This window comes from Schistocerca serialis, chromosome 3 (assembly GCF_023864345.2).
Source record: "Schistocerca serialis cubense isolate TAMUIC-IGC-003099 chromosome 3, iqSchSeri2.2, whole genome shotgun sequence".
Lineage (NCBI taxonomy): Eukaryota > Metazoa > Arthropoda > Insecta > Orthoptera > Acrididae > Schistocerca > Schistocerca serialis.
In genome coordinates, this window is record NC_064640.1 from 413,179,233 (window position 1) to 413,191,355 (window position 12,123).

At 38.8% G+C, this 12,123-nt stretch overlaps 1 protein-coding gene across 1 annotated transcript in view; it reads left to right on the forward strand.

Moving 5' to 3' along the window:
- LOC126470286 (glutathione hydrolase 7-like) overlaps positions 1-12,123 on the forward strand; it is a 56,257-nt gene that overhangs the window by 21,930 nt on the left and 22,204 nt on the right. Inside the window, exon 4 of the mRNA XM_050098037.1 lies at positions 851-1,084. Within this exon, the coding sequence (XP_049953994.1) occupies positions 851-1,084 (234 nt within the window). The remainder of the gene's footprint in view (positions 1-850; positions 1,085-12,123) is intronic.

The following is a 12,123-nucleotide window of genomic DNA, read 5'->3' on the forward strand; positions in this document are numbered from 1 at the left end:
ATTTGACTTAGTCATAAACTGATATGTAGAAAGAGTAGAAAATAACATTTATGGGGAATTAAATATCCTGTGTACTTACAGTGTAGGGGGAAGGAACATTTTTGGTTTTTGGCTACTATACCTCGATTACAATAAAAAAGTGACAGTTGAGCATGTGACGGACGATGTTATGGGTTCATGTTTGTCAGTGTGCAGAATACAACTGCAGCAGCAACAGCAGTGTGTTTCCTTTCTGGATACATTCACATGCTACCCATTAATGTCCAGTATAGAATTTGCTTAGCACAGCAGTGATAGTCTTAGAGGTTGTCTTATCACTTTTATGTGCACTTTCGTAACTAGTTGATGACATTCTGTGGCATAAAATAAACACGCCACACAGAGAAACAATGCAAACAATTAAAATAAATTGCAGCTCTTACATTATTGGCTGCAAGAATTGTCTGCAGCTGAATGTGGCAACTGGCACCTAAGGTAAAAATGTGCTATGACAACAGTGAACAAAATAGAGGACATGACCAAGCTCTTTCCCCTATTGGTTGTTGCTGTGGTGGCTATAATATAGACTAGCTGTCATCACTTTGCTATTCTGAACCAGGCAAAGAAGTCAGATGCTTGTATACCATTGCACCCACATCAAATGTAACTTAATAATAGTAAAGTTGCCTTATGTCAGTTGTTTCCTAAAGGATAGCGAAAATAGTATATTTACATTACTGAAGATTTTTGTGTTATTTTCACTATTTTACGTTGAAGTTAATAAACATACATTTCGAGTAGTGCCCTTCAATTCCATCTGGTGGATATTCTTATTCTTTGTATCATGATGATTAATTTTTTTCAATTGCAGTGGTGGATTTCTGATTGTGTATGACCATCGGAAGAAGAAAGTTCTGGATGTTATAGATTTTAGAGAAACAGCACCTTCTAGCCTTTCTGAAAGTCTCTTGACAAGTAGTGAAGGTTTGAAAGCCGGGCTACTTGTTGGTGTACCTGGTTTACTGAGAGGACTCGGTTTAGTTCACAGTATGCATGGGAAACTTGCATGGTCTGAGGTTGTGCATCCATCAGCAAGAATTGCAAGGTAATTATCAGTTTATTCCGTTCCCATGTGTAAATAGGTGGTATGAGTAAACATGTCATAAGTAGCTCAAAAACGAACAAAAGTAGGACAGAAGGAGAGTGGATTGACATAGCACAGCACATGACAGGAGGGCATTAGTGTCAAGGCTACTGGATTGTTTGAGGAGCTTTCAATTTTGGGTTCACTGCACACATCTTGGATATTTGAGAGATTTTTGTTATTTACCTATCAGCTAGTTTGTGGAAACGTACAATTGGATACTGAATAAAACTGTGTTATCATCAGGATGAAATAATTTTTTTAAAATCCTTCAGTAGCTGATTAAATATAATTAGTACCTTTTTAAAGGTGGAATACCCATTAAATATTTAGTTCCACAAAGAATAATTTTAATAATTCTGTGAGAGAAATAAATTTTTAGTTAACATCAGGAAAATTATTTCATTATTTTGAGTGAGATACATTTTAATTTGTTTCTTTCTTGCTCCATAATACTAATAGTTTAGTACTCATAATTTTTTTCAAATGCTTTGTAAGCTAATGGTGTAAAAAGTTTTGCTGGTCACAATTCCAAAAATAGGCATAATGTTAATTACAAGTCGGCCCACTGTACGTTTAGTAATTCTGTCATTTTGTGGCAGAATGTTGGCATAAGCAAGCAATTGTGTACAAAGCAACAGTAAAATGATTAGAATTACTCATTTATGGTTACACTCACAATTTTGTGCACATACACTTTGGTAAGTATTTGCACAACTCTTGTGTTGACAGACATAGTGAGTTTTAAATGAGGCAAAAATGAGTTGTACCAAATGTTGATGAGTATAGTACTTACATTCTTTGTAAACAGTGTTTGAAGTAATTTACCTATTTTGCTAGCACAGGAGAGAGCTGCTCCGAACTGTTTGTGTGTCCAGCACCTTATACTGTGTCCACACTTGTGATGTAAAGCTTCCCTGTCTATGCTTCATTAATCACCACGGTAAAACAAATATTTATGAGAAAGTGCATATATTTAAAATTGACTACATCTACATGGTTACTCTGCAATTCACACTTAAGTGCCTGGCAGAGGGTTCATCGAAACATTTTCATACTACTTCTGTACCATTCCACTCTTGAATGGCATGTGGGAAAAGGAACACCTAAATCTTTCCATTCGCGCTCTGATTTCTCTTATTTTATTATGATGATCATTTCTCCCTACATAAGTGGGTGTCAACAAAATATTTTTGCATTCAGAAGAGAAAGTTGGCGATTGAAATTTCATAAATAGATCTCGCCGCAAAGCAAACCGCCTTTGTTTCAATGACTGCCACCCCATCTCGTGTATGATATCAGTGGCACTCTCACCCCTATTGCGTGATAACATGAAACGAGCTGCCCTTCTTTGCACTTTTCGAATGTCCTCCGTCAATCCTACCTGGTAAAGATCCCATACCACGCAGCAATATTCCAGCAGAGGACGAACAAGTGTAATGTAGGCTCTCTCTTTAGTGGGTTTGTTGTATCTTCTAAGTGTTCTGCCAACAAAACACAGTCTTTCTTTCGCCTTCCCCACGATATTATCTATGTGGTCTTTCCAGTTTAAGTTGCTCGCAATTGTAATTCCTAGGCATTTAGTCGAATTGACAGCCCTTAGATTTGTGTGATTTATTGTATACCCAAAATTTATCGGATTTATTTTAGGACCCATGTGGATGACCTCAAACTTTTGTTTAGTGCCAATTGCCACTTTTCGCACCATACAGAAATTCTCTCTAGATTATTTTGTAATTGGAACTGATCGTCTGATGATTTTACTAGATGGTAAATTACAGCGTCATCTGCAATCAATCTAAGGGGGCTGCTCAGATTATGACCTAGATCATTTATGTAAATCAGGAACAGCAGAGGGCATATGACACTACCTTGCGTAACACCAGATATCACTTCTGTTCTACTCGATGATTTACCATCAATCACTATGAACCTCTCTGAGAGGAAATCATGAATCCAGTCACACAACTGAGATGATACTCCAAATGCATGCAATTTGATTAATAGTCACGTGTGAGGAACGATGTCAAAAGCTTTCTGGAAATCTAGGAATGTGGAATCGATCTGAGATCCCTTGTCGACAGCACTCATTACTTTATGGGGATAAAGAGCTAGCTGTGTTGCACAAGAACAATATTTTCTGAATCTGTGTTGGTTATGTATCAATAAGTCATTTTCTTCAAGGTGATTCATAATGTTAGAGTACAGTATATGCTCCAAAATCCTACTGCAAATTGAGGTCAGTGATATGGGTCTGTAATTAAATAGGTTACTCCTATTTCCTTTCTTGGATATTGGTGTGACCTGTGCTACTTTCCAGTCTTTAGGAACAGATCTTTCGTCAAGTGAGCAGTTGTATATGATTGCTAAGAAAGGCACTATTGTGTCTGCATACTCTGAAAGAAACCTGGTAGGTATACCATCTGGACCAGAAGACTTGCCTTTTTTAAGTGATTTGAGTTGTTTCGCAACACCTAAGTATCTACTTTTATGTCACTCATGCTAACAGCTGTTCTGGTTTCGACTTCTGGAATATTTACTTCGTCTTCTTTCATGAAGGAATTATGGAAAACTGTATTTAGTAACTCCGCTTTAGTGGCACCATCATTGGTAACATTTCCATCGCTATCATGCAGTGATGGTATTGACTGACTAGAGACGAAACGACATGTTGCCAATTTTGAAATTTATTTTGTGTGTTTGAAGTCCAGGGGTGGTTAACAATTTTACGTTTTCAGTATTGTCTTCTAGCTCCATGAAGTATTATCAAAGCTGTTTTTTTTTTTTTTTTTACATTTTTGCCACAGAGTTTACTAATATATATTCGACAAAATTACTAGGTGACCAGCCAAGATATCGTAGAAAGCAGTTTTTTTCCAGTGCCAGTTGTCATACAGCCACATAGTATGAATATGCAAAAATAAATATTTTACTCATTTAGACATGGAAATGATTGAAAGAGACAATAACTTGAAAGGAGAAGGCTAGAAACACTGTCACAAGTGGATCATTTATAGCACACATGATTATTTTAAGGTGAAATGACAAGAGAAGTGATTCATCAGCAATATCTCCTGGAACTTGTATTGTGTTAAATCATCAGAAAACCAGAAGCTGTCCAGGAAATCTGGGCAAGGCTATCTATTGACAATCACAATCTCTCAGTTGCAATATGTCAGCTGCAACCAAAGACATCAACTAAACTGGAGTGTGCATTGACTCTGGTAACTGTGACAGGGCACATAGTAGTGTTGCCTGAGATTTCATTAATAAGCTGTGAAAGCTTGGTTCAAAATAGAAACTATTTGTAAAATTAAAGCATGTTTGAAATGTAAAAACAAAAATTGTGTGTCCATCTGGTATATTGCAAATATTGTCAGTATTGTTTGTGCTTACCTCAAACAGCAATATTGCATGAACAATAATGTATTAAGTTGTCACTGATGCAAGCTTCATTCTCTGTAAAGCTGTTCTCATTGTGACAAAGGTCTGTACAGAAGATCTACAACCAGTAACATGCCTCCCAAGATAATCCCAAATGTGCTCTTCTGGATCTATGTTGGGAGATTAAGCTGGGCACCCCATAGGCTGAAGTGTTTGCCTTTGAAAATATATATCCATGACACAATTCCTGAGTGGTCAGATTTTGTCATCTTGTAGGATCAAATCCTCAACTGTGATATTGGCATAAGTATGTATGTAAAAAGTGTGTCATCTACAAAAGGAAAGGCATGTGGGCCTCGTTGAGATACCTGTACGATTCTGTACAGATTATGCGAAAGAATTATATCTCCTTCTAAAAACTGTTTATCATAGGTTGGTGTAGTGACAAAGGATTCCAAGTGATTGAAAAATGGTACAGGTATTTCTCATTTCTGAAAAGGTTAGTTAAACAAATGCAAATAATTATAGACTTATACTATTCATGTCATCCTGTTGTAAAATTATGGAAAGTGTTTTGTGCTTGCACCTTTTTGGAGAATGGAGGTCTGCTCTGTAAGAACCCACATGGATTTCACTAACAGAGACCTGGTGAAACTCAGCTCACACTGTTGCTGATATTTGATTTATGGGCATAAAGCCATGGTCCAAGGCATAATTTTGTCTTCTGCTGCTGGAGACTTCATCAGAGACTCTAATGACTCAAAAAGCTGTTGTTGTTTGTTGTGGTTTTCAGTCCTGAGACTGGTTTGATGCAGCTCTCCATGCTACTCTATCCTGTGCAAGCTTCATCATCTCCCAGTACATAGTGCAACCTACATTCTTCTGAATCTGCTTAGTGTATTCATCTCTTGGTCTCCCTCTGCGATTTTTACCCTCCACGCTGCCCTCCAATACTAAATTGGTGATCCCCTGATGCCTCAGAACATGTCCTACCAACCGGTCCCTTCTTCTTGTCAAGTTGTGCCACAAACTCCTCTTCTCCCCAATTCTATTCAATACCTCCTCATTAATTATGTGATCTACCCATCTAATCTTCGGCATTCTTCTGTAGCACCACATTTCAAAAGCTTCTATTCTCTTCTTGTCCAAATAATTTATAGTCCACATTTCACTTCCATACATTGCTACACTCCATACAAATACTTTCAGAAACGACTTCCTGACACTTAAATCTATACTCGATGTTAACAAATTTCTCTTCTTCAGAAACGCTTTCCTTGCCATTGCCAGTCTACATTTTATATCCTCTCTACTTTGACCATCATCAGTTATTTTGCTCCCCAAATAGCAATACTCCTTTACTACTTTAAGTGTCTCGTTTCCTAATCTAATTCCCAAACCATCACCCGACTTAATTTGACTACATTCCATTATCCTCGTTTTGCTTTTGTTGATGTTCATCTTATACCCTAGCTTCAAGACACTGTCCATTCCGTTCACTGCTCTTCCAAGTTCTTTGCTGTCTCTGACAGGATTACAATGTCATCGGCGAACCTCAAAGTTTTTATTTCTTCTCCATGGATTTTAATACCTACTCCAATTTTTTCTTTTGTTTCCTTTACTGCTTGCTCAATATACAGATTGAATAACATTGGGGAGAGGCTACAACCCTGTCTCACTCCCTTCCCAACTGCTGCTTCCCTTTCATGCCCTTCAACTCTTACAACTGCCATCTGGTTTCTGTAGAAATTGTAAATAGCCTTTCGCTCCCTGTATTTTATCCCTGCCACCTTTAGAATTTGAAAGAGAGTATTCCAGTCAACACTGTCAAAAGCTTTCTCTAAATCTACAAATGCTAGAAACATAGGTTTGCCTTTCCTTAATCTTTCTTCTAAGATAAGTCGTAAGGTCAGTATTGCCTCACATGTTCCAATATTTCTACGGAATCCAAACTGATCTTCCCCAAGGTTGGCTTCTACTAGTTTTTCCATTCGTCTGTAAAGAATTGGTGTTAGTATTTTGCAGCTGTGGCTTATTAAACTGATTGTTCAGTAATTTTCACATCTGTCAACACCTGCTTTCTTTGGGATTGGAATTATTATATTCTTCTTGAAGTCTGAGGGTATTTCGCCTGTCTCATACATCTTGCTCACCAGATGTTAGAGTTTTGTCAGGACTGGCTCTCCCAAGGCCGTCAGTAGTTCTAATGGAATGTTGTCTACTCCCGGGGTCTTATTTCGACTCGGGTCTTTCAGTGCTCTGTCAAACTCTTCATGCAGTATTGTATCTTCCATTTTGTCTTCATCTACATTCTCTTCCATTTCCAGAATATTGTCCTCAAGTACATCGCCCTTGTATAGACCCTCTATATACTCCTTCCACCTTTCTGCTTTCCCTTCTTTGCTTAGAACTGGGTTTCCATCTGAGCTCTTGATATTCATACAAGTCGTTCTCTTATCTCCAAAGGTCTCTTTAATTTTCCTGTAGGCAGTATCTATCTTACCCGTAGTGAGATAAGCCTCTACATCCTTTCATTTGTCCTCTAGCCACCCCTGCTTCGCCATTTTGCACTTCTTGTCGATCTCATTTTTGAGACGTTTGTATTCCTTTTTGTCTGCTTCATTTACTGCATTTTTATATTTTCTCCTTTCATCAATTAAATTCAATATTTCTTCTGTTACCCAAGGATTCCCCCCCCATGAACCATGGACCTTGCCGTTGGTGGGGAGGCTTGCGTGCCTCAGCGATACAGATAGCCGTACCGTAGGTGCAACCACAACGGAGGGGTATCTGTTGAGAGGCCAGACAAACGTGTGGTTCCTGAAGAGGGGCAGCAGCCTTTTCAGTAGTTGCAAGGGCAACAGTCTGGATGATTGACTGATCTGGCCTTGTAACAATAACCAAAACGGCCTTGCTGTGCTGGTACTGCGAACGGCTGAAAGCAAGGGGAAACTACAGCCGTAATTTTTCCCGAGGGCATGCAGCTTTACTGTATGATTACATGATGATGGCGTCCTCTTGGGTAAAATATTCCGGAGGTAAAATAGTCCCCCATTCGGATCTCCGGGCGGGGACTACTCAAGAGGATGTCGTTATCAGGAGAAAGAAAACTGGCGTTCTACGGATCGGAGCGTGGAATGTCAGATCCCTTAATCGGGCAGGTAGGTTAGAAAATTTAAAAAGGGAAATGGATAGGTTGAAGTTAGATATAGTGGGAATTAGTGAAGTTCGGTGGCAGGAGGAACAAGACTTCTGGTCAGGTGAATACAGGGTTATAAACACAAAATCAAATAGGGGTAATGGAGGAGTAGGTTTAATAATGAATAGGAAAATAGGAATGCGGGTAAGCTACTACAAACAGCATAGTGAACGCATTATTGTGGCCAAGATAGATACGAAGCCCACGCCTACTACAGTAGTACAAGTTTATATGCCAACTAGCTCTGCAGATGACGAAGAAATTGAAGAAATGTATGATGAAATAAAAGAAATTATTCAGATTGTGAAGGGAGACGAAAATTTAATAGTCATGGGTGACTGGAATTCGAGTGTAGGAAAAGGGAGAGAAGGAAACATAGTAGGTGAATATGGATTGGGGGACAGAAATGAAAGAGGAAGCCGCCTGGTCGAATTTTGCACAGAGCACAACATAATCATAACTAACACTTGGTTTAAGAATCATGAAAGAAGGTTGTATACATGGAAGAACCCTGGAGATACTAAAAGGTATCAGATAGATTATATAATGGTAAGACAGAGATTTAGGAACCAGGTTTTAAATTGTAAGACATTTGCAGGGGCAGATGTGGACTCTGACCACAATCTATTGGTTATGACCTGTAGATTAAAACTGAAGAAACTGCAAAAAGGTGGGAATTTAAGGAGATGGGACCAGGATAAACTAAAAGAACCAGAGGTTGTACAGAGATTCAGGGAAAGCATAAGGGAGCAATTGACAGGAATGGGGGAAATAAATACAGTAGAAGAAGAATGGGTAGCTTTGAGGGATGAAGTAGTGAAGGCAGCAGAGGATCAAGTAGGTAAAAAGACGAGAGCTAGTAGAAATCCTTGGGTAACAGAAGAAATATTGAATTTAATTGATGAAAGGAGAAAATATAAAAATGCAGTAAGTGAAACAGGCAAAAAGGAATACAAACGTCTCAAAAATGAGATCGACAGGAAGTGCAAAATGGCTAAGCAGGGATGGCTAGAGGACAAATGTAAGGATGTAGAGGCCTATCTCACTAGGGGTAAGATAGATACCGCCTACAGGAAAATTAAAGAGACCTTTGGAGATAAGAGAACGACTTGTATGAATATCAAGAGCTCAGATGGAAACCCAGTTCTAAGCAAAGAAGGGAAAGCAGAAAGGTGGAAGGAGTATATAGAGGGTCTATACAAGGGAGATGTACTTGAGGACAATATTATGGAAATGGAAGAGGATGTAGATGAAGATGAAATGGGAGATATGATACTGCGTGAAGAGTTTGACAGAGCACTGAAAGACCTGAGTCGAAACAAGGCCCCCGGAGTAGACAATATTCCATTGGAACTACTGACGGCCGTGCTAGAGCCAGTCCTGACAAAACTCTACCATCTGGTGAGCAAGATGTATGAAACAGGCGAAATACCCTCAGACTTCAAGAAGAATATAATAATTCCAATCCCAAAGAAAGCAGGTGTTGACAGATGTGAAAATTACCGAACTATCAGCTTAATAAGTCACAGCTGCAAAATACTAACACGAATTCTTTACAGACGAATGGAAAAACTAGTAGAAGCCAATCTCGGGGAAGATCAGTTTGGATTCCGTAGAAACACTGGAACACGTGAGGCAATACTGACCTTACGACTTATCTTAGAAGAAAGATTAAGGAAAGGCAAACCTACGTTTCTAGCATTTGTAGACTTAGAGAAAGCTTTTGACAATGTTGACTGGAATACTCTCTTTAAAATTCTAAAGGTGGCAGGGGTAAAATACAGGGAGCGAAAGGCTATTTACAATTTGTACAGAAACCAGATGGCAGTTATAAGAGTCGAGGGACATGAAAGGGAAGCAGTGGTTGGGAAGGGAGTAAGACAGGGTTGTAGCCTCTCCCCGATGTTGTTCAATCTGTATATTGAGCAAGCAGTAAAGGAAACAAAAGAAAAATTCGGAGTAGGTATTAAAATTCATGGAGAAGAAATAAAAACTTTGAGGTTCGCCGATGACATTGTAATTCTGTCAGAGACAGCAAAGGACTTGGAAGAGCAGTTGAATGGAATGGACAGTGTCTTGAAAGGAGGATATAAGATGAACATCAACAAAAGCAAAACAAGGATAATGGAATGTAGTCTAATTAAGTCGGGTGATGCTGAGGGAATTAGATTAGGAAATGAGGCACTTAAAGTAGTAAAGGAGTTTTGCTATTTGGGGAGCAAAATAACTGATGATGGTCGAAGTAGAGAGGATATAAAATGTAGGCTGGCAATGGCAAGGAAAGTGTTTCTGAAGAAGAGAAATTTGTTAACATCGAGTATAGATTTAAGTGTCAGGAAGTCATTTCTGAAAGTATTCGTATGGAGTGTAGCCATGTATGGAAGTGAAACATGGACGATAAATAGTTTGGACAAGAAGAGAATAGAAGCTTTCGAAATGTGGTGCTACAGAAGAATGCTGAAGATTAGATGGGTAGATCACATAACTAATGAGGAAGTATTGAATAGGATTGGGGAGAAGAGAAGTTTGTGGCACAACTTGACCAGAAGAAGGGATCGGTTGGTAGGACATGTTCTGAGGCATCAAGGGATCACCAATTTAGTATTGGAGGGCAGCGTGGAGGGTAAAAATCGTAGAGGGAGACCAAGAGATGAATACACTAAGCAGATTCAGAAGGATGTAGGTTGCAGTAGGTACTGGGAGATGAAGAAGCTTGCACAGGATAGAGTAGCATGGAGAGCTGCATCAAACCAGTCTCAGGACTGAAGACCACAACAACAACAACAACCCAAGGATTTCTACTAGCCCTCGTCTTTTTACCTACTTGATCCTCTGCTGCCTTCACTACTTCATCCCTCAGAGCTACCCATTCTTCTTCCACTGTATATCTTTCCCTCATTTGTGACAATTGTTCCCTAATGCTCTCCCTGAAACACTGTACAGCCTCTGGTTTAATCAGTCTGTCCAGGTCCTATCTCTGTAAATTCCCACCTTTTTGCAGTTTCTTCACTTTTAATCTACAGCTCATAACCAATAGATTGTGGCCAGAGTCCACATTTGCCCCTGGAAATGTCTTACAATTTAATACCTGGTTCCTAAATCTCTGTCTTACCATTATATAATCTATCTGATACCTTCCAGTATTTCCAGGATTCTTCCATGTGTACAACCTTCTTTTATGATTCTTTACCAAGTGTTAGTTATGACTAAGTTATGCTCTGTGCAAAATTCTACCAGACGGCTTCCTCTTTCATTTCTTTCCCCCAATCCATATTCACCTACTATGTTTCCTTCTTTCCCTTTTCCTACTCTTGAATTCCAGTCACCCATGACTATTAAAATACAGTCTCAAAACAAGCTCAGTAGATCTGCAGGAGACTTCATGCAGTGGAAGACAAGATGTTAGGTAGAGAATTATGCCTTGGACCAGTGCCTTATGCCCATAAATCAAATATCAGGAGTATCGCAAATGCCAACGGTGAAAGCCTACATTGTATGATTCAGCTCACACTGTGTAACCGTGAGTTCCAGAGGGCCATTGAAAATACTGCTCATGTTAATACTCAATGTGACATATGTCCACAGTCATGGGGTGAACAAAATATGACCTCATGGAATTACCTACCAGGTTTGTGACTGAGTTCATAGCAGGGCAAAAGTGTCAGGTGTAAAAGTAATTCTGGGAATACCCCAACGAAGTGTTATAGGGCCGTTACTGTTCGTGATGTATATATAAATAATCTAGTGGATGATATTGATAACTCCATGAGGCTGTCTACAGTGATGCTGTTGTACACAGGGAATTTGCAGTGTAAAAAAACTTTAACGAAATGAAGTACGACCTGCAGAGGGTTAATGTTTGGAGCTGGGACTGACAGTTGAACCTTACCACAAATAAATGTAACTTACTGTACATAAGTGTGAAGACCTCTGTATTCTGAATATTTATACTCAGATAATTTTCTTATAAAAATTGTACTGTAAGATTGCTGGAGAAATTCAAATGTGCAAAAAGCTTTGATGATAACTCAACATACCAGTGAGGGGGTGGAGTAAGATGAACCTGAACTTCATTACAAGATTTCTGAAGTTTTAATAAAGTTCTCTAATGATCCAGCGTCATATTATATTACAGAAAAAATCCACACCATCAAAAAATAATTAATGTAGAGTAATGAAATTTTGGGGAATACATTTGTCTAGGTAACTTATTTAAGTGATTAATGTAACAGGGTCACAGGTCAATGTAAGTGTGAGATAACTCATTGCAAATGTGATATGCTACTACAATAATAACTAGTATAACTGTCGGAATATTAAATGCAAGCATGCAAACTTGCTTCCATCGTGTTGTACAGGAGCCAGGTGTCAGTTTGTTGGATGGAATTCCATGCTTGTTGCATTTGGTCATTCAGTA